The sequence below is a fragment of the Antechinus flavipes genome, chromosome 2, assembly GCF_016432865.1.
Source record: "Antechinus flavipes isolate AdamAnt ecotype Samford, QLD, Australia chromosome 2, AdamAnt_v2, whole genome shotgun sequence".
NCBI classification, from domain to species: Eukaryota; Metazoa; Chordata; class Mammalia; order Dasyuromorphia; family Dasyuridae; genus Antechinus; species Antechinus flavipes.
Genome location: NC_067399.1, coordinates 441,224,571 through 441,246,917, shown reverse-complemented (window position 1 = coordinate 441,246,917; position 22,347 = coordinate 441,224,571). Strand labels below are relative to the sequence as shown.

The 22,347-nt window shown below is 39.9% G+C and overlaps 1 protein-coding gene across 5 annotated transcripts in view; it reads left to right on the top strand.

Moving 5' to 3' along the window:
• Positions 1–21,256, top strand: part of NDRG3 (NDRG family member 3) — a 75,750-nt gene extending 54,494 nt beyond the window's left edge. For 4 of the 5 annotated variants that reach the window (XM_051979256.1, XM_051979253.1, XM_051979257.1 and 1 more), the window contains 12 exons: positions 3,129–3,191; positions 3,435–3,495; positions 5,493–5,579; positions 9,198–9,254; positions 10,765–10,868; positions 14,158–14,223; positions 14,575–14,626; positions 15,707–15,754; positions 17,311–17,346; positions 17,432–17,483; positions 18,745–18,783; positions 19,742–21,256. In XM_051979256.1, coding sequence (XP_051835216.1) covers positions 3,129–3,191; positions 3,435–3,495; positions 5,493–5,579; positions 9,198–9,254; positions 10,765–10,868; positions 14,158–14,223; positions 14,575–14,626; positions 15,707–15,754; positions 17,311–17,346; positions 17,432–17,483; positions 18,745–18,783; positions 19,742–19,920 — 844 coding nt within the window. In that variant the 3' untranslated portion in view covers positions 19,921–21,256. The remainder of the gene's footprint in view (positions 1–3,128; positions 3,192–3,434; positions 3,496–5,492; positions 5,580–9,197; positions 9,255–10,764; positions 10,869–14,157; positions 14,224–14,574; positions 14,627–15,706; positions 15,755–17,310; positions 17,347–17,431; positions 17,484–18,744; positions 18,784–19,741) is intronic. The other variant, XM_051979254.1, reaches the window with a different exon arrangement.
• Positions 21,257–22,347: the final 1,091 nt, after the last annotated feature.

The window sequence follows — 22,347 nt, the reverse complement described above, 5'->3', positions numbered from 1 at the left end:
TGGAAAAAGGAGATGATGTTATTATATACTCAGTTTATAACTAAAACAGATAGAGATTAGGTGATTTGCCTGGGATCACACAGTAATTTTCTGAGTTTCTGAGTAATAAGTAAGTTTCTGAGGCATAATTTGAAGGACTTGAATTCAGATCTTCCCCACTCTACCCCTGGGGCCACCAACGTGTCTATCTATGTAGCAGTTATTCTTGCTCCAGTTTTTTTTCTTTTTAGATGGAAGAAGCAGGTTCTGAGGATTGATTGAGTTGCAAATGGTCTCACAGCTAGTATGTTGAATGGCTGGACTCCAATGCGGGTTTGGGAAATCTCCTTTAGAATGGCCCAGGGATCATTGCTCAGCTTTGTTCTCTGTTTAATATTTTTAGCTGCAATTTGGGTAAAAAGCATGGCTAACATGCTTACCAAATTTGCCAATGACACAGAGGCAAGTGGCTGGTTAGACAACAGATAGTTTGTCCAGAAATCGAGGGGTTTTAATGGGCTCCAAACTCAGAAGAGCCAGCAGTGTGATTGGGCAGACAAAAAAAAAAAGAGAGAGAGAGAGAGAGAGAAGGGATGGAGGCTACATAAAGAAAAACCTGGCTTTTTCTCAGATTGAAATATTGTACTATCTCTCAATGCCACATTTTGTGAAAAAGTTTGTTAAATAGGAGACCCTCCAGTAGAGGGCAACCATATAATGGTAAAGGATTCCTTTTAAAGAATTGATATAAGGAGTTGCAGACTCAGTTTATAACTAAGACAAATAGAGATTAGGTGATTTGCCTGGGATCACACAGTAATTTTCTGAGTTTCTGAGTAATAAGTAAGTTTGCACTTTTTTTGAGTCCAGTTAACCTGGACAAAAGAATACCAAGGAGGGAGTAAGTGCTTGAAGGCTGTCATACAGAAAAGGGATTAGGCTTTATTTTATTTGGTTCCAGAGAGCAGTACAGAATCAAAGAATCTGTCAAGAAAAACCTGACAAATAGAGCTGTCTAAAAGCGGGCTATCTCTGGAGGTCATCCATTGGGGTTCCCCTTTACTGGGGGCCCTGAAACAAAGGTTAGTCAAATGACCACTGACAGAGTTGAGTTGGTTGTAGTAAGATTGTTTTTCTGATGTGATTTGGAATGAGTAGATGTTAGGCTTCTTTCCAACTGTAACTTGTCAAGAGGTAGCATTTAAAGGGAGATCTTCCTGGTTGTAGATTCGTCATATGATCTACTGTGCTATATTTTCTTGCAGAACCAACAAAAGTTATCAAATGTAAATGATACTAAGCAAAATTATATATATATATATATATATATATATATAGAGAGAGAGAGAGAGAGAGAGAGAGAGAGAGAGAGAGAGAGAGAGAGAGAGAGAGAGAGAAGTACATTAAAATGTATAATAAAAGGTTGGTCTTTGGTCTTTGTATATTAAACATTGGATGGGGGAAATCATTTTTCAGTAAATATTGTCAGGAAAAATAGATAGCATTGTAGTGGCAGGGTTGGGGGAAAATGCCATATCTTATATCATAATATTTAATATCATCTTTCCAATGATACAGATTGCAGTCCAACAGCCTGTTTGTTCTATGGTCCGTGTTCTCCCAAGTTGACACAGGGAATACACCCAATTCACTTTCTTATAACATGAAGTCACTTTACTCTTTCCATGTTAGCAGCCCCTCTACTCAGTCAGCAGTACAACATTTACAGTCACTAAAAAGAAAATTGATTAATATAGTCATAATATGGTAGAAATTATTATTAGTACAAATGGGAGAAAAATGATTGGAAACAAGGAAGATAATGTTTGATGATCATATGACAGTGTTTTACAACAAAAAACAATAGGGAACAATAATAACTAGGGAATGTTTTTCATATATTTATCAAATTAAAGGAATTTATATAAATCTAAATTGATAATATCCAGACTGGATAATGATCAGGGAATATGATTAGATGGATACTTTACAAAAGATACACAGATTATAAACACATAAAAATGCTCAATTTCACTAATCATTAAACAACTTTGAATCACTACATCATACAGGTAAAATTGGCAAAAAATAAATGCAACCAAACTCAGTGCTAGCAACTTTTGTAGGGAAACCAATTATTCTTAGGCATTGCTAATGTCATTTTATACTGGTTGTCTTTTCTTGAAAAATAACAGTTTATTACAAGAGTCATAAAACTAATTGTACCCTTTCAAGCAATAAATGCTACTAGAAAGATTCCTCCAATCTTTGTAATCTAAAAGGAAAAAAATACTGTCTTTAAAACATTTCCTAAACATTATTTATAAAAGTAATAATAGAAAATAGAAACAACTTCAATGCTTAATATTTGGAAATTGAACAAATTAACATATGCATTAAAAGTGCCAGCTATAAACGTTATTAAAAGATATACAAGATCCCGGGTTATTTATACCTTGTGAATCCAATTCTCCTTGTGCAACAAGAAAACTGTTCGGTTCTACACACATATATTGTATCTAGGATATACTGTAACCTATTCAACATGTAAAGGACTGCTTGCCATCTGGGGGAGGGGGTGTAAGGAGGGAGGGGAAAAATCGGGACAGAAGTGAGTGCAAGGGATAATGCTGTAAAAAATTACCCTGGCATGGGTTCTATCAATAAAAAGTTATTAAAAAAATAAAAGATATACAAGATAAAGAAGTAGAAAAAATTATGCTTTTTGCCTATAGCTATGTTGTTTTCTTAAACTACACATTTATGCATCTTATATACATCCATATTTGTGTCTTCATACTCAAAATTACTTAAAGAAATTTATTATTTGTATGAAATAAAATCCCAAGTTCAATTGGTTTTTTAATGTAAATTTTTTCTTTAAATATTTCCTTAAAAACCTAGATAGAGGACTTCTTAAAAGCAATGTAGAGTTACCAGCCTTAGACTCAGCCAGGTGACCTGGATTACCTCCTGGATCTGATTTGTATTCAGTGTGTGACATTTGACAGTCAATATCCTCTTGGGGACTTCAGCTGCATCACTTGTAAAGTGGGAATGACATAGCAACTACCTCACAGAGCAATTATAAAAGTAAATATGTGATTTGTTGATAACGACAACATTAATGCTGATGATGATGGTTTCAGGTACCAGTACCCTACCATGGATGAGCTGGCTGAAATGCTACCTGCTGTCTTAACTCATTTAAGGTAAGTTAATTTTATACAATTGAATATCTGTTTCTGCAATTAGGGCTGATGTTTTCCTTGGTAAAGAAGAGAATTCTAGGTAAGGATGTTATCTAACTAGTAGTCTGGATATTAACAGTTGGAAATGTTGGAAGCCAGCCAGATAATAAAAGGAAAGAAAGAAAACAAAGATGGGCAATACCGGGACTTCCTCATATAAAGTTATGGCATATCTTTTCAGTTTTGGCATATCTTGTTTTGCAGCTTGAAAGGTATCATTGGAATTGGAGTTGGAGCTGGTGCTTATATCCTCAGCAGGTTTGCTGTGAGTAAACAGATGGGAATGGACCCAAGAACCTGAAAGTTAAATACTGGTTTTGTGAGCTGCCCTTGTCTAAGGGACAGAAGCATAAAAGACAGTCAAAGAGGACTTAGCTTTTTTTTTTTTTTAACTTAATGGTATTTTTTCCAATTGCATATAAAGATAGTTTTCAACATTCATCTTTGTAAGATTTGAGCTCCAAATTTGTCTTCCTCTCTCCTTTCCTTTCCCTTTCTCAAGACAGCAATGTGTTGTATGTTATACATGTACAATCATGTTGAACATATTTCCAAATTAGTCATGTTTTGTAAGAAGACTCAGAACAAAAAGGAAAACCATAACAAAGGGGGGGAAATGAAAATAGCATATACTTCAGTCTGCATTCAGACTCCATAGATATTTCTCTGGATGTAGTCAGGTTTTCTATCACAAGTCCCTTGGAATTCCTAAAATGTATCTAAGGACCAAGACCAAATCCCCAACTTTGCTTACATGTAGCCATCTAGAAAAATCCAGTTATAAGCTTGCATAGGAAAATGGCTTTCCTCCTCATGGTATCTTGTAAAATCATGTGGAAACTAGAAGATTGTTAGGAAGGAACCTTAATATATTAACTTTATTGTTGTCATGAACCCTTTGGTAGTCCTCGATTACCTTCTCAGAAAATTTTTAAATGCACAGAATTACCAAGGAAACTAATTCACAGACCTCAGGTTAAGAATCTATACCCCAGAAAGTTATGAAATAGTTAACATAAAAAAGACACTTAATGATTTGTGTTCATTTAAAAAAAAATTTTTTTAAGAGGCCAATTTGGGCAAAGTAGAATAAGCTTTCCAAGTCAAAGTCTTAATTTTTATCTTGCTTTTACTCTCATTTTTTGAATGTAAAAACATGTATGCAGATAATCTCAAGTGAAGTACTGTTCAGATCTCTATTATCTTTAGGAATTTACATTCTCTCTCTCTCTCTTTTTTTTAAATAGCTTTTTATTTACAAGTTTTATATGTATGGGTAATTTTATAACATTGACAATTGCCAAACCTTTTGTTCCTTTTCCCTTCTTTCCCCCACCCTCTCCCCTAGATGGCAGGATGACCAGTAGATGTTAAATATATTAAAGTATAAATTAAATACACAATAAGTATACATGACCAAGCCATTATTTTGCAGTCCAAAAAGAATCAGACTCTGAAATATACAATTAGCCTGTGAAGGAAATCCAAAATGAAGGCAGGTAAAAATATAGGTATTGGGAATTCAATGTAATGGTTCTTAGTCATCTCCCAGAGTTCTTTCCCTGGGTGTAGCTGGTTCAGTTCATTACTGCTCTATTGGAACTGATTTGGTTCATCTCATTGCTGAAGATGGCCACGTCCATCAGAATTGATCATCATATAGTATTGTTGTTGAAATATATAATGATCTCCTGGCCCTGCTCATTTCACTCAGCATCAGTTCGTGTAAGTCTCTCTAGGCCTCTCCGAAATCATCCTGCTGGTTATTTCTTGCCGAACAATAATAAGGAATTTACATTCTCAAGACTCTCTATAGCTTAAATAGGCTTTTATGTTTCTAAGTTTCACCTTCACTTCTTAGGAAGATATTTTGGTCTAAAGTATACCTATAGAGAACCAAAGTGACCGTTTTATAACCCCTACCAAATTTAAATATCTACATATCAACAGTAGAAATTAAGAATGCACTTCAGCCCTTAGCATAGAGTTGATAACCATTTTAAGAACTGCCCTTTAGACTGCTCCTTCTGATTTTAACTTCTGTGAAGAAATTGTTTTTCTGTGTTCCTGCTTCACATTTGCTTACATGCTTTCTTATGAAGGCAGAAAGTTCACCTTCCTCTTTGGGAACAGGAAAATAATTAGCCACGTTCTTACAATATTAGGAAAATATCTGTGGGGCCCATTTGGGGAAATGGCACTTTCTTTGCAGTTAATCTTTCTAAAAGCATAAGAGGGCTGATGTTTCCATCGTTTTTTCAGCTTAATCATCCAGAACTTGTGGAAGGCCTCATGCTTATCAATGTTGACCCCTGTGCTAAAGGTTGGATTGACTGGGCAGCTTCCAAGGTAAGTATCCATTCTGATTATCCAGGCCTTTATCTCCTAGTATATTCCCTAAAGATTTTTGTACTTCTTTTTTGGAGCACATAGAGGCCATTGGTATTTACTCTTTGAAAAGGAAGAAATTCCCTCTTTTCGGATGTGTTTGTTAGGGTTCAGATAGAGAAAGCAAATTGAGTTGAATCTACTCATAAAACTGTAGAGTCTGTCACATATAAATGATTGAGCATCAGTAATCATTATGTACTCACAGAACTCATCTATTCCCAAATAAATTAAATGATTGAGCATCAGTAATCATTATGTACTCACAGAACTCATCTATTCCCAAATAAATTGCCTATTTTTAAGTTGAAAAAAATTATGTGGAGTAAGTTTATCTTGCCTGCTAAAATTTCCAAGTGTTACTGCCAAAAGAATGACAATAGCTTTAAATCAGTAGTGGTCTGGAATTTGCAAAATTTCTAAATTTCTAAAACTTTATAGAGTGTTAAAGGGCTGACTTTAAATACTGTCATTGATTTTAAAGAGATAGAGAATAGAGTCTGAGGTAGAAGGGACCTCAGAGGCCATGGTAAGCCCAATCTTGTACCTGAGCAAGAATTTCTTCCATTCCACTTTTGGAGAGAAAATTTTGAAAAGATTTTCTTACATCAAGCTTCAGTCTCCCTTGCCACCATTTAACACACATATAATTCCTAATTCTACCTCATGGAGCCAAACACAACAAGGTGTTTTTGTATGTTACAACTCCTCTGATATTTTCATATCCTAAGTTTATTTCTCTTCTCCAGCCTAAATATTCCCTTTTTCTCTGGCCCAATATCTCTCCCCCAGACTGCTCCAAATTCCTTTAAATAATCACTCTAAACATTGTCAGTTTTTCGCTGGTATGTGTATAGCATGATCTTGAGGCCCTTCACCATGCTGATTCTTATCTTTAGGATGGTCTCCAGGTTATCAGTTTCCTTGATACTGCTCATAATTCACTTGTGTTCTGACCAAGGCAAACACAGTACAGCAGAACAATTATCCACAGCAACCAGAAGACAGAGGTGTGGGCTAGTTATATTGCTAGATCCAAAGAACCATCAATAATGCTTTGACATCTCCGAAGGCAGTCTTTGAGAGTACCTGATTGTTCTTAATTCAAGTGAACTATATTCAGAGCCCCAAAAGAATTGGCAGGTGTGTCTGCAGAGGCATTGCCTTTAAGAGATCTTTGAAAGATTGTAGAGAATAGAAAAAAATAACTGTAGAACTGGAGAAGGGATCATAGGATCATAGATGATAGCAGATTCTTTCTCCCACTGTGCCTTTCCCTATCCTTGCTGTGATTCTATCATTAGTTGTTGTCCTATCCATCCCAGACCATCACTGACTTAAGCTGCTGCCATTCTTTTGACAGTAACTCTTGGAAATTTTAACACTTAAGAAAAACTTGTTTCAAAATAATTTTTTAAGTTTCCTTTTTTTTTCCTCAATAGTATTTTATTTTTCCAATTCCGTGTTTTAAAAAAATTTAGTTTTCAACATTCATTTTTGTAAAATTTTTGAGTTCTCAATTTTTTTTCTTCCCTTCTGATCTTCCCCTCCCCCCTTTCCAAGACACCAAGACACCCAATATCACAAGGGTTATACTGTGTATTTCCATATTGGTCATATTGTGAAAGAAAAATCAGAAAAAAAGGGGGAAAACCCATGAGAAAGAAAAAGCAAACAACAATAACAAAAAGGTGAAAATAATATGCTTCAATATTCATTCAGTCTTCATAGTTCTCTCTCTGTGGGAGGCATTTTCCCTCCCAAATCTATTGGAATTGTCTTGGATCACTAAGAAGACCTGAGTCTTTCATAGTTGGTCATCACACAGTGTTGTTGTTACAGTGTACAGTATTCTCCTTGTTCTGTGCACTTCACTCAGCATCAATTTATGTCTTTCCAAGCCTTTTTGAAATCATCCTACTCATCATTTCTTACAGAACAATAATACTCCATTATAATCATATGCCATAATTTATTCAGCCAAGGGCATCCATTCAATGTCCAATTCCTTGCCATCACAAAAAGAGCTGCTACAAACATTTTGCACACATGGGTGCTTTTTCAACCTAAAAACAGTAAATTTATTTTGGCATGAATAAGTTCCATGAGTACATAATGATTTTTGGTGCTTATATGTATAAGACTGCAGCTTTATGAGTAAGTTCAAGTCAATTTGCTACTGACATCATCCTTTTTTATTGTCTTAAATATTTTTGACCATCATTCAGTTCATTGTTAAACTATAAACTTTTGGCAATGATCCTATAGGCCTATGCCATTCACACAGGACTCTATTCATTTTCTCTTCCTACTAGTCTGTCTTTGTGGTCACTAAGTTTCTTTTGTCTCCACTTCAATGATTTCTTTAGACCATTCATCCCTTAATAGTTTTTCTTTGTGCCCTTTAAATTTTATTCTGAAGAGTTTTCCATTCTTCCTAAATGGACTTTCCTTTAGAATATTAACATCTGGGGACTTATTTTCAGTTGTGTAGAAGTCGCCACAATCTCATTTGGGATTTTCTTAACAGAGGTACTGGAATGGTTTGCCATTTCCTTCTCTTGGTCATTTTACAGATAAGGAAGCTGAAGTAAAGAGGATTAAATGACTTCTCCAAGGTCCCACAGCTAGGGAGTATCTGAGATCAGATTTGAACTCTAATCCTCCTGACTCCATGCCTGGGCTCTAACTACTGAGACACCTAGCATTCTTTAAGGGCTTTTCTTTGTCCTTTGTCTTAGCAGATGCAAACTTCTCTCCCAAAATCTAGAGCAGGATTCAGCAAACTATTACCTAGACCAAAGACCAGATCTAGTTGGCTAAGATGGCTAGAGATGGTTTTTATTTTTTTAATATAATAAAACTTTATTTTAAAATATAAAAATCATTTTGACCAGCTCCTGTTTTTGAAAGCAGGCAGTGGGTAGGTTGCTATCTCCTATGTGTCAGACTATACTTGGCTTTCTTTTCCTTCGATATCACAAATCAAGTTATTTTTAAATTGCAAAGAAGTTTCTCATCTATCCTTGTAGACAGGGAGGGGAGTAGTCTATAAATCTCACTGGCTTGCAGTTTTCTTTACTTATGATTTATAACACAAAACTTTGAAGCTCCAAAATAGCTTTCCTCCAATTCATTCTGATAATCCTGTATTCCCTTTATGGTTTTATTTTTTCACACTCTACTTATTTTATTCATATTTATGCCTTTTTCCTCTAAATAACTCAATTCACCCACTAGTGTCATATCCCTTCTCATAGTACCACCCACTTCAGTGGCTGCTCACATATAGCAGGTTCTTAATAAATGTTGGATTGAAAGTATGAGTTGTGTCACCAGAGATTTGAATGTTGTAATTTTTTAGTCACGAATGTTTGCTACCAGTGATCTAAAGACTACAGAAAACCAGCCCATCAGAAGATTTCTGGAGATATTCAGCACCTGTGTCCCATAATATATTTCCTCTTCATTTTTGATTTATGGATGCAGTGGAAATTTAGATGTTGTAAAAACAAGATCCGTAAAAATTTATTTTACAAAATTACATGACTATGTAACATTTAATTTCCTTCTTTCTAGTTCTCAGGTTGGACAACTAACATTGTAGACATTATTTTGGCTCACCACTTTGGACAGGTAAGTGTAAGGGTTAGCCTACTTAACATAACTTGAAAACTCTGTCACCAAAACGAAATCATGCAATTTGGTTTTGAGTGTATAAACCCATGGACAAAATTGGCTTGACTCCAGCAGACTCATAGACATTGAACCTGCTGTTTCCCAAGGTATTAGCATGAGGCAATGAAAAGATGGAGGGATTTCCAGAGAATATAACTGGTTGTGATACATAACTCTGTAATAGCTAGAGGAAATACTATCATTATAAAGACCCATTTGGCCAAAAGACACCAAATATTCTGTGAAGAGCATCTCACCAATTCCAGGTGATCCTTAAAGGGAAAGAAAGGAAGGGATAGAGTCATTTGCTAAATTGAAAGTTTTTCTCCAGATTTCTTTTACAAACATAGTAAGATCTAAAAGGTTTTATGGAAACAACACATTTACATAATGAAATTTGAAGAAAAAGTACATGTAATTTGTGGAAAGAAGTGACAGTCACAGGAAAGCAGTGGAAAACATGAGAAAATGGATAGGCAAATCAAAGATCGGTTACTTTGTGGTAACTGAAGAAGGAAGAATCAGTCGGGCAGTGAGACCTACAGAGACAAGAATAGATTCAGCTGTGACCACTGGAAATAGGGTCACTGGTTTTTGAGTGCTTAGTCTCTTTTCTTCACGTTTCTCTAACCTGACTTAAAATTCCAACTCTCCCATGAAATGGGAGAAGGAGATTGATTGCCCTGTGCATGTGGTAAGTAAAGATAGATGTTGATGGTGATAGATTAGAAACCTTAAGATCAGGGCTTCTTTAACTTTGTCCATTCTCAACCTCTTTTCACCCGAGAAATTTTTATGTGACCCTAAGTCTATAGATACATAAAATAGGTAGGCAAATCAAATATCTACTGATAATAAATCATCATTTCATGACCCTCACATTCAGTTATGAGATCCCATATGGGGTTGTGAACCATAGTTTAAGAAGCTGAACTCTAGGATATTAAAGGAAAGTTTAAGAATGATTAGGATATGAATTTTCTGAAACTGACATAGTAAGGAAGATTGATTCCAAGGCTTTCTCAACTATTAAATAGTGATGGTTTATATATTGTTTTAAATTTCATAAAACCCTGTCCCCACAACAACTTTGTAAAAGTGGTAGTACAATGAGAATACTGTCTCTGAATAGTGAAATCATGATTTCCCCATGGTTTCACTGCCTTTCTGAATAAACCCAATATGACTATTCTTTTCTTAATAATTTTAGAATTAGCTCTTTTTCTGGGTCTTCTTGAGAAAGGGCTTGAATTATGTGTTTCTTAAAAAGGCTAGATCCAAAGACAAATTCAGTGATTCATACACAATGAGAAACCTGCCAACAAATGGTCTGTCACCCCTGAGAAAGAAAGAGATGTAGAAGGCTCTAGTTAGTTCACTGAGGATGAAAATCACCTGTACTGATGTGAATTGAACTTTTTTTCCTATCTTGGAGTTTACCTGAAGCACCATTTTTTCTCTCCTTTAGGAAGAATTGCAAGCCAATCTGGACCTGATCCAAACATATCGACTCCACATTGCTCAAGATATCAACCAAGATAATCTACAGCTGTTCCTGGGTTCATATAACAGGTATGAAACACATGTTAGGACAGATTTAGTCTAAAAAGACAGCGAACATGGAGGTGAAAAAAGTGAATATTTCTGCTTCCACTGTGTTTGATAGGTTTGTTCTTTTGTGGACTCATCTGCCACAGCAGACTGCCATAGCTACAAATAGTTAACCCTTCCACATCAGGGGCTTAGGGACAGTTCTCGTGTGTGAAATTTTTTGGCTTTTCTTTCATACCACAAGAAGTCTGACTTTTTTTATGGGGTGTTTGCAGTATCTTATTATAAAATTTGGGTTAAGTATTTCTTCATAGGCTCTGTGTCATCTGCTGATCTTCACATATTATTTGTGACTTTCACAAAACTCTCCAAAATTACCACTTAATTTGGTTTTGGGTTTTGGTTTTGCTTTTTTTGCCGAGGCATTTGGGTTAAGTGACTTGCCTGGGGTCACACAGCCAGGAAGTATTCAAATCCTCCTTACTTTAGGGTTGGTGCCCTATCAACTGCACCATCTAGCTGCCCCCCACTTAATTTGTTAAGCCAACCCATGACATGTGGAAATTTTAGTGGGGAAAGTTGAGATGTGGAAGGGATAACTGTAGCATAGCCTCAGCCAAACTGGTTATGGTTTTAAGATTGTATCAGTTCTTTATCCTATAGAGATCTAATGAATTTAAAAACATAAGGCAGCATAAAAGGAAGAACAAAGAGGGGAACCCTATGGTTTGACTTCTTTCTGTATCATTTTTTCCCTCCACTGCCTCACTGTAAAATCTTCCACTCGGGTATATATGCATGAATAGAGTTTTCATTTATTTACTTAGATCGAAAAATTATGTTACTGCCCAAATCACTGAGACAGTTTGCTTTCTGAGGACACAAGAAGGGATTCAGGAAATTTCTGTGGGAAAAACTCGGTAGTATAAGTACTGTGGAGCATTGTTAGTTTATGTGTTTGACTGACCTGAACCATCCTGTAGCTGTTTTTAATTCAGCGAAGTTTTATTGAGCCTTGCTTTGTGTTCAGGCATTATAGGAATTAGAAAAGCATGAAAGTTTGTCCTCAAGGAACTTAAAGTCTAGTGAGCTCCTTTTTTTCTCCTCTTGGGTAGGAAGCTGAGCAGCTGGGGCTTCTTTCTTATAGAGCATCTCAGCATGACCTCAGGGGCTCTGTAGTGGGTTTTCCTACTGATGAACTACCGCTCTGTTCTTTTGGTGAATAAATTGCTCTTTGGCCCTTCCTTGATTCCCATCACAAAAACAGACTCCAGAGTTCCCCATCCCATTAGAAGTTATATGTATAGGAAACTCACAACCAGTATTAACTTGAAAGAGATGCTTGTAATAATGTGTCCTAGGGCTCTTCCCTTGGTCCATTGCTGTTCCATTACCATATTAAGTGATGACTCACTCACACTCTGCATGCTCATCTGATTTGCAAGTCATGGTTCAAAGTTTATGTCCTGGCTATTTCTGTTCTGCTGTTGTGAATTGAACTCATTCTAAAATTTTCTTTGGTTTTTGAATTCACAATAAAAACAGAATAAAAGTGTTGAAGTTGGGAAAAGGACCCCAAAAGTTTGGGGTCATAGACTAGTGTTGCAAAGTAACTCAAAAGAATTTGCAGGTTTGAACCCATCTTCTTAGCCATGGGCAAAGTTTTGTAATTGTAATGCAATTACAGATGGACTGAATTCTAAAAGAATTCAGCAGAGAAATAGAAGCAAGGAGGCACATTTATCCAGCTTTCTATCATTGACATACTTCTACAGCTCAGGAGTGGTCTTTGGACGGAACAGTTGCAGTTCTGTATAAAATGAAGGAACCCGTACTTATTCTGAAAAAGAGGACACTAAGGAAGATTTGATTGACTGTGATGTGACTTACTTCCTCTGTCAGGAAGAAGCCCAGTTATCATCAAATATAACAAATTCCTAGACTGTTTGAATAGTGATTGTGAGGATGGAACTCTTGTCTATCCCTCAAATTTCTGTACATCTTAAACAACCTATTGAGATATTGATTAGCATATATTTAGACAGGTCTGGGACCTGGTCTGCCAAGTACATTTCATCTGGCTCTTTGATTCTCCATCAGAGTTCTACCTTGGCTTCCCTGGGAGAAACCCCAAAGCTGTATTTCCCCTAGAAAAGATCTGGTTATGAGGAAGAGCTTTACTAAGTTCTTTTCAGGACTAAGTCCACTATGAGGTCATTCTTTCTCCCTTTTCATAGTGCCTTCCCTCTAATGACATCTTTAACCTTCCTCTAACTAACCCTAATTAGTCTACTAAACTCCTCTATGGAGCTAACCTGCTAGTCAATGGTTTACTCCCACTTCATGGAATATTTACTTTCTCCTGGTTAACTGTTAGTTTCCCTGGGAAATTTGTCTTTTCCTTGCTAACTATATGCTCTCCCAACTTTATTTCATATTTCCCATTCTTGATGCTTTTTTTACATCTTATTTTTGTCCTTAACCTCTTCCCTTAAATAAACCTGCCTTTTGCCAAAGAAAATAGCCATTGTGAATTTGTCATGTTTATTTCAAACTAGGAATTGCTACCCTGAACTCATCAGCTGCAAATATTTGAAAAGTTTTTGATGGATGAATGAATTAAATTTGATCTACTTGCCTCAAGAGGGCTGTACTTAGAACTATGGGTGGAATGAGTGAAATAACTGCCCTAGAGCTAGCCTAATTCCATGCTGAACTCTGGAGAATATAAATTACAGGAGCATGGAATCCCTTCCCTCAATGAGTTTATCATCTAATTGGGAAACCATGCTTAAAGGAGAGCCTGGTGGCAGAGTGGATAGAGCCATAGGCCTAAACAGAACTGAAAAATATCCATCAATACAAATGGGAGGGAGTGGTGACCAGGCTAAGATATTTTGCTTTGGAAAGTTGCTGGAGTAGAGAGCAAAACCTTAGGGGAATAGATTGACACACCTTTTTTTTTATGAGGCTGGTTATAGTTCCAGAACTGGAAAATGGAAGATTTGAGGGAAGAGGGGGTGGGATGTGAAGCATGTCTTTGTGTTGGATCTGAACTAATATAATTGGTACCTGCCCACAAAGTATGATTTGGACAGTGAGACCTGGTGAGGAGGGAAGGGGAGGGTCAACTTCCTAGGTAGAACAGTTTAGAAATAGACTGAATTGCCTTAGGAGAGGTAGTGAAGACATTCAAGTCACTGCTTTGGAGTGACTTTGTAGAGGGGATTCTGCTCTGGTGGTTAGGCTGATGAATCTCAAATTCTGTGCAGTTCTGCCTGACAAGCTTTGTTTTCTTTGATTTATCCAGTCGCAGAGATCTGGAGATTGAAAGGCCCATACTGGGCAATAATGACAACAGAACAAAAACTCTGAAGTAAGTAACCCATATTCTCCACGTCAGTGTTCACTTGTGGCAAGTGTTCTCCCTCCCTTCCTCTCCCTCTCTTTCTTCTTCTCTCTCCTTTTCTCTCCTCCTCTCTTCCTCCCTCTTTCCTCTCTCTTTCTGTCTCTCTTTTTCCTTGCTAGCTTTCCTTTCTCTTTCTTCATCTCTTTTCCCCTTCTTTCTCTCCTGTGTCTTTTTGTCTTCCCCTTCTCTATTTCTCTTTTCCCCCTTTTTTCCTCCCCAACTTCCTCTACCCCTTCTTCAGAATAATTCCGTATTCAGGGAATATTCAAGTGTATCCTCTTGTCTCTAAATGTTATTCTTTGTCTGGTCTTTACTTAGGTGTCCTACATTACTGGTGGTAGGAGACAGCTCACCTGCAGTTGAAGCTGTGGTATGTGTGTACATGATCTTTTGTTCCCACCCCATCCTCCTAGATTTTGGGTTAGCTACTTGTTTTCAAAAATAGCTAACCAGAGCCCTCTCTCCCACCCACTATTATATATGGTGCTTAGGCCTGGAGAGGGCAGACAGCCCTTTTGCTGAGGGATGCAGAGAATCACTGCAATCTTATTTTTGGCTTGGGGTCAGAATTCTGGCTAGAAGCAGCCAGCAGCCCCCAGCCTAACAAAAATAACTATCCTCAAGCCACTTTCTTTCCACCTCCAATTTACACACATGGCTTAAGTGTCTTAATTTTTACACAAATGCTTGGTGCTCTGATCTTTCTTCATTGACCTTGTCTATTTCCTTATTTAAAATCAATTGGTGGCTATAGATGGCAGGGCTTTCAAAACAGATGAGAAGTAGGTCAGCAGTTGAGACAGAACAATGAGGATTTACTGCAGTATTTTCCCACCTGACCATAAATCATGCATCTGTATACTGCTGGATGGGTGGGGATATGCATGTATGAGTTGTTGTACAACTACCAGACCAAACTAAAACAATACCATTCATTAGGGGATCAAACAGCCTCATTATTCCCAGTGTCACAAACCATAATAGCCACTGCTAATAATGATAAACTGGAGTTATCGAGAAGAGATTCAGTTAGGATCAGTATATTCTGTGGAAGAAAACAGGCAAGTAAACAATACATTTTAGAAAATTTTATTTCATCTTTAAAAAAAAAAAACAAACCTTTGGCACTAAAAAGACTAGCTTTGATTTTTTTTTTTTTTTTGAAAAATCCACTTTTCCAGAGTCTCTTATTCCCTGACTACTTAGACTGAATAAGATATCTTATACTATGCTTCAGGTTTAATATATTTTCCTCAAGTAGAATGAATCAGTGTATATAACTGTATATGGCATTTCTTTCAAGTTTCTGTCTTCACCACTGGTCTCCCAAGCAATTAACTGGAAGGGGTTAGATTTTGCAAGTACCAGTATGGGTTCTTTGTTCTTTTAGTATTATCTTCAGGTGGATGTTCTGTCTATTCGTTTATTTGAGAATCTTTCCTTCTTTTAGGTTGAATGCAATGCTCGCCTGGACCCTATGAACACAACTCTACTAAAGGTAACAACAACAGTTTCTCTGCTTGCCCGCTCAGTGTCATCCATTTGCCAGTAAAGGCTTGCTGCCTGAAATGAAACTGCCTTAAGTTAGTAGCCACTTGTCCATTTTCCCTTTAGTGCTTGTCCTTCAAGTGACCAGACCATAACGTGGGCTGAAATCTGTTATATTGATTTGGGAGCTTCCACCTTTTCTAAATAATGAGAGTAGATATGTTCCATTCCATCAGTGTTTATTCAGAGCAGTATAAAAGTGTTTTTTTCTCAATAAGTCTGATTCTCTATTAATTAATTGTAACTCAAACTAGATTCTCTTTATTGCTTTGGGGAATGAATAAACTTGGCTGTTTGCTTGAAAAACCTAAGACATATTTTTCCTCAGTCAATTTGCCAAAATGAGTCTTATGACAAATCCCTTCCAAATTCATGTCAGGTTAAAGGTAGGTTACTCTTGAGTAAGCCAACGGCTTTTATTTCCCCTGTTTGGAAGGTCCACACCTCCCCCCTTCCTCTACAAACAGGTGTTATCACAGAAACCTTCTGAAGTGGCTAAGAGCAGACACACATGAAATGATTGAATGCAAAAACAGCATTCAAAGATTTTCAAGGAAATCATCCTCCATTTCCAGAATGAAATCGGAATGTACATCATAAAAACAACCTTGCATTTTCATATGTGTTGGGCTTTACAGAGCACTTGTCTCAACAGTGATTCTATGAAGTCGGTGACACACATTTTTTTAACCCCCATTTCACAAATGAAAAAGTGGAGACCCGGAGGAAGTCAAGTGACATGGCTAGGAATGAGCAGTCATTGGATTTATTGCTAGTCCTTCAGACAAAAAAAGTCTTTGCGTTTTATCCCACTGCCTCTCAAGACACTGCCATACAGAGAAATTGTTAAGTCCCCGAGGAACAAAACAATAATAATAATAGTGATAATAGCCAGCATATTTATCAGCTACCATGTGCCAGGTGTATAGTTACTGCAATCCCAGAGCATAGGTGCGATTTTTGTACCCATTTTACTGATAAAGAAATTGAGGCAAGCAGGTTAAATGACTGGCCCAGAATCACACAGCTAGTAAGTGTCTGAAGTCTTTTTCCTAGAGTCAGACTTGCTGACAATCTGCTGCTATCTAACCCAGATTTTGTGGGTAACTGTGCTGCTTTACCTATTGATTGTCACATCACCTTGCACGTAGTAGGCCCTGTTTGTTGAGTGAATGTAGTGACTTGCCTCAGGTTTTAAAAAATGAGTTTCTTTATCAGACCTTAAGATCACAGTTCATGGTCATAGTTAAACTTACCTCTGAAAGAAAATTCCTGTCCCTAGTCTACAAGTTAGACCTTGTGCTGTGAAAGTTTAAAAGGCTTGGGATCCTTCTCAGGCACTTCATGGCAAAAGTGGGGTGAAATGAGCGGTTTGATTCAGCCAATCAGTAATGGAACCTAAATTTAAACAAATAATTTATTTGTCATGAGGATAGTGTAGGCATTGAATGTTGTAAGTGTAAGGAATACAAGCAAAGGCTAATGTACATATTTCTTTTTGTCTAGATGGCAGATTGTGGAGGGTTACCCCAAGTGGTTCAGGTAAGAAGTCAAAAAACTATCTGATTTTGCTTCCCAACGTCCACGGACCTGTCTGAACTAATGTCTTCTTACTTTGTTCCCCTAGCCTGGGAAGCTGACGGAAGCCTTCAAATACTTTGTGCAGGGAATGGGCTATAGTAAGTAATGCCTAACATTCCATCTGGACACAATCGTAGCCCCACACATAGCTTGGCGGGGTGATGTCCAAACGCACAAGACTTTCAGCTGTACCGCCCTTACATGAGTATTTTGTGTCTGTGCCAAGGCAGTTAGAAGCCAAGATCTTGAATTCATTGCAACAAACATCGATTCATGTACAAAGCATGGGGCTGGGCCCAGGGGATGCGATTACAAAAATTAGATGTCTATAAAAATAACCTGTACACAGATAATGACAAACAAAGCAATTTAAGGAGGGAGAGAACACTAAAGGCTGGAGGGATCAGGGAAAGGCTTCATGGAGGAGGTAGCCCCGATATAGAGAAACTTTTGGTTTTCCAGAATTTGTATTAAGTGCTTAAGCCTGGTAGGATAGACTCTGGGCCAGCTCAAAAAGCTTATTTGCTCAGTAGTCACCTAGGTCTTCTTTTCAGGAAAAGAGAATAGTTTTTAATTCAGCATGTCTTTTCAGAGCCAGAACTAGTTCTTGGTAAGGCCCTTTAGTCCAGTCTTTTTACTCTACCCATGAGGAAACCGAAGGAGGTTTAGTGCCACTTGGAACTAAGAGGCAACTCTCTCCTGACGACTGCTCCAGTTCACTTTCCAGCTAGCCCCTGGGGTGCCCTAATTAGCCACACCTACATTACTCAGGCGCTTCTGTGAGGGCCTGACTCAGGGCCTGCTTCCAGCAAGAGCTTTCCCCAGGAACATGTTCTCTACCTTTGGGAGCACCCCTGTGTGGTGGCATGGCCTTCGAACCTAAGAGTGGGCATTTTCAGCACAGACTGACCAAACTGTAAGGCCCCAAAGCATCTGAGACGGTAGGTCTCGGGACACTGGATGTGACCCAGCAGAATGTTTGGTGGAGTCACTGTGTAGCCTAACCTGGGTCCCATTCCCAGGGGGGTTGCATTAAGATCTGAATTTTCTTAACCCAGACTTAACTTAAAATGGATATTTTTCTACCCCTTTTGTTAGGGGACAATAAATCATCAAGTCCCCTTTTCACCAACTTCTTTTAGTTTGGATGTAAAAGTTTGTGACTATTTATGGGGATTAGGAAAATGATTTCCTTTCCATTTGGATAAGAGAAAAAAGATCTGAGAGGCCATTTGAAAAGCATCAAGCTTGAAAGTAACTAAGAACTAAACTGTTCTGCTTTTAGTAAGCCACTTAGAAGGTCTCTTGGCATTTTAAGGTAACTAACACGCCTTTTCCTATATCCCCTCCTGCTTCCAGTCCCGTATGTGCAGCTCAGCCACCTGAGCACCGAGTCAGGTACCTTCCTCCATGCCAGCCTTTGCCCTCTCCTCCCAGCAGTGCCCTCCTGGCTGCCTTGGCTGCCTGCAGCATGTGTCACAAGTCTTCCTGTGCAGTGGGAGCCCGATAGAACACGGCTCGTTCCATCCCCAAGTCAGTCAGAAGACAGCCGAGGGGATGGGGGGGCGGGGGTGGGGAGGTTGTAGACGGTCCAGCAGCGGTGCTGGACCAGGGACCCCGGGCCCGTGCCCATGGCGCCTCCCTTCCCAGAGAACATTCTGGCCTGTGGTGATAGAAATTGCAAGTCATACTCCTGTGGATTTTCCAGGGGCCATGGCTCACCTCTGAAGTCTCATGCCTGGAGAGTGATAGGCCCCCAGTCCCAAGGAAGGTCTAGGAGTCGATTGCCTGTAGACCCTCTGTGCCGGATGTGGAAAGCTGTTGCCCTTGCTTGGCTGTGGGGGCTAGCAATGGCAGGAGCAGGAGCCCGCTCCGGCCTGTTCTCCCGGGCCTCTTGTCTGGCTTCCCTGTCCCGCTGGTGGTTGTCCCACCCATGAAGACCTCTGTTGTATCGGGCTTGTGCTGTAATTGTGAAACAAGACTTACACTTCTGTGTGTGTGTGTATGTGTGTCTTAGAGTTAGTGTTGCATGCTCCGGGTTTGACTTCCCTAGAAGTAGTCCCCACATCTCCTCCTCCTGCTCCTTCGGGAACGGTTTGGGCACTCCTGAGAAGCTGGGCTCCCCGACGGTGCTGTCCCCTTCAGCCAGGGCTCCCTCTGGGGCAGCTTGCCCCCGGGGCTCGGGGCTGTGACTAGCCTTGCTGCGCACGTGCTCCCAGCCCCGAAGAGCCGGGGGGGTTGTGCGGCTCTCTAGGAATCCTGGGGGGCAGCTGGCCGAGGCACCGAGCCAGAGATCCGTCCTCCTCCAGCAGGCCGGGTCACACTGACTCTCGGCCCCTCTGATTGTCTCTTGCAGTACCAGCAGCTAGTATGACGCGGCTCCTTCGATCACGCACCCACTCCACGTCCAGCATAGGCTCTGGAGAAAGTGTCTACAGCCGGTCTCTCACCAGCACGCAGTCAGATGGAACTCCAGGAGCCCTGGAGCCAGCCGATGTCCTGGACAGGCCACAGACCATGGAGGTGTCCTGCTAAGCAGATACGCCTCTTCTGAACCCATCCAAGTCCTCCCCCAACTGACTAGCCCCATAATATAGCATTTCATCCAGCAAACTGGCATTTACTGTCCTCACTCATGCATGGCCACTGTAACCTCATTAGCCTGAATTGATGGTTCTTTTAGCCTTTTTTGTACCTCCCCAGTGACTCCCCCCCCCAATGGTCACCGTGACATTCCAGTCTTTAGCAGATATGTCCACGGCCTTCCCTGTGCTTTCTCAGCTATTTATCAGATAAGATTCTCTGATCCTGGTTCTCTGTGTGTGTGTATGTGTGCGCGTGCGTGTGTGTGCATAGTTCTGTGAATTTAGAATCGCTTTCTTGTTAAGCTTCTGCAAAGGAAGAAAAGGGACTCGTTTTTTCCTCTCTGTTTTCAGTGGTGTTTTCAGAGGAGAAAACACAGAACCGACATTGTTTGGCGGGCCGACGAGTTCTCTCGTGCTGTGTAGCTCTCAGTTCAGTTCGGTTGTCTCACAAGCTTATTGGGATTCAGAGTAGTGTCGAGGAATGTAAAAGGTCACAGTTACTACTTGTACTTCTCTTCCTCAAGGATAAAGGGAAACCCTCTTGCACATAGAGGAAAGGGAGGCTGGCCTGGTGCTTCTGTTCAAGTGAATCCACATATACTATTTATTCTACATTCAAATAAAAAGGGAGCGCAGTATTCTCCGAGAGCCTGTGAGCAGTGGCAGTTCTGATGCAGAGTGGAGCGGTTTTGTTAAAGCTGCGCATATGGTTTAATTACCAGACTCTGTTGCTGCAGAAATATTGAAAGCTCTCACTCTACAGGGCCCAAAGAGGCATGGAGACTCACTTGGCCCTCACCTGCTGCTGCAGGGCAGAAGGGACTGCTTTTCAAACAACTCCTAAGAAGCACTCCTCGAGAGAATATGGTCCAGCTCTTCCAAAACCGAGCGGGAAGCAGTTCTGTGGATAAAGGGAGTTCTGTAGGCATTATTATGGTACTCTATAATATCACTGTGTTCGGTCAGACCTTATGCAAGCTCCATTTAAAATGACATTAAACACAGTTGTTTGAAAGATCCTTTGCCTTGTGAACTCCCTTTCTGTGAGAGGGAAGGTACCTCCAAGGGGACATCTCCACCCGGATCTCCTGCGAAGGGAGCCCAAGTTCAGGGCTCTGGCTTGTCTTTCTTAGCCACAAACTCTGCCTAGCCGGCTCAGTGCTGAGTGGGGGTACAAGGGCTCTTGGGAGTAGATTAACTTCAACTGCATAAATAGAAAAGAAGCCACTCCGCTAGAGTGTAAATTTTTACAGATTATTAATAAAGCTGTATATGTCTCATTGTTACTCTGATTGCATTGCCATTATTTCCCTCACTCTCACCGTGTTTAGAAGCCATGCTGAGTAACTCGTTTTTATGTGGCTGTGATGACTGAAGGAAGGAAAGTGGATTCTCCAAAGACAGCTTGCAGTTAGCATTTTTCCCTAATATTCAGCAACCTCCTAAATCCCCCTCCCTCCTTAAGGGTCCCAGAGTGGCAGGTCCACTAGGGCGCCCACTCTGTGCAAGGCCCTAGGCCAGACAGAAGGGATGGACGGGATGATGTCTGCTTCCTCACGAACTCTGATGGCCTTCAGTACACAGCGGGAGGCAGGGTGACAGGAAGCTGAGAGGCTGCAGGCCAGGCTCGGCTTTTGGCCGCTCCCCCCGTTACTGCCTCTGTGGTGGCCCAGTTGGCCATTTCCCCTGCTTGCCCTTGGGGGTGGGTCTCCCGGCCTGCCTTCTGCTGTTGAGGAGGCAGGAAGCTGAGCGGTGCTCAGGAGAGCATGGGCGTGGGTGAGGTATGAGTATTGTGGTCAGTGAGACCGGACAGGGTGCGGAGTGAGGGGCGGGGGGAGGGGGAGCCTCTCGAGTTGGTTAGCTAAATGCTGCTAGTCACCATCTCTCTCCACCAAGCTCATAGCTACCCCAAGTACCCTGCTTGACCCTGGGCCCTGAACCTGGACAGCTTGGAGTCCGTGGCACCCCAACCTGACAAAGGGCCTCTCGCTGAGCAGAGGTGTAAAACCGGGAGAAGCCAGAAGGTGAGCTTGTAGTCACCTGTTCCTCAACGGACTAAGTAGAGGGAACACGTTAAAGCTCCAAGCTCCGTGCTGTCTTTTTTTACAAATATCTTAATTTGATGTAAACCATGATCTGCGAAGGAGGGGCCACTATCCCCAATTTTATGATTGGGGAAACTGAGGCAAATAGGCTGTAAACAGCTAGTATGTGTCTGAGGCCAAATTTGAACTCGGGTCTTCCTGACAGCTCCCAAGAGTTTACTTCACTACCTAATTGCTTCTAGGGAGACAGAGTAGCTAGGAATCCTCTTGTATTTGAAGATTAGAAATAATTGAAACCCTTTTGTAATGAGAATAAACTATATCTATCGGCT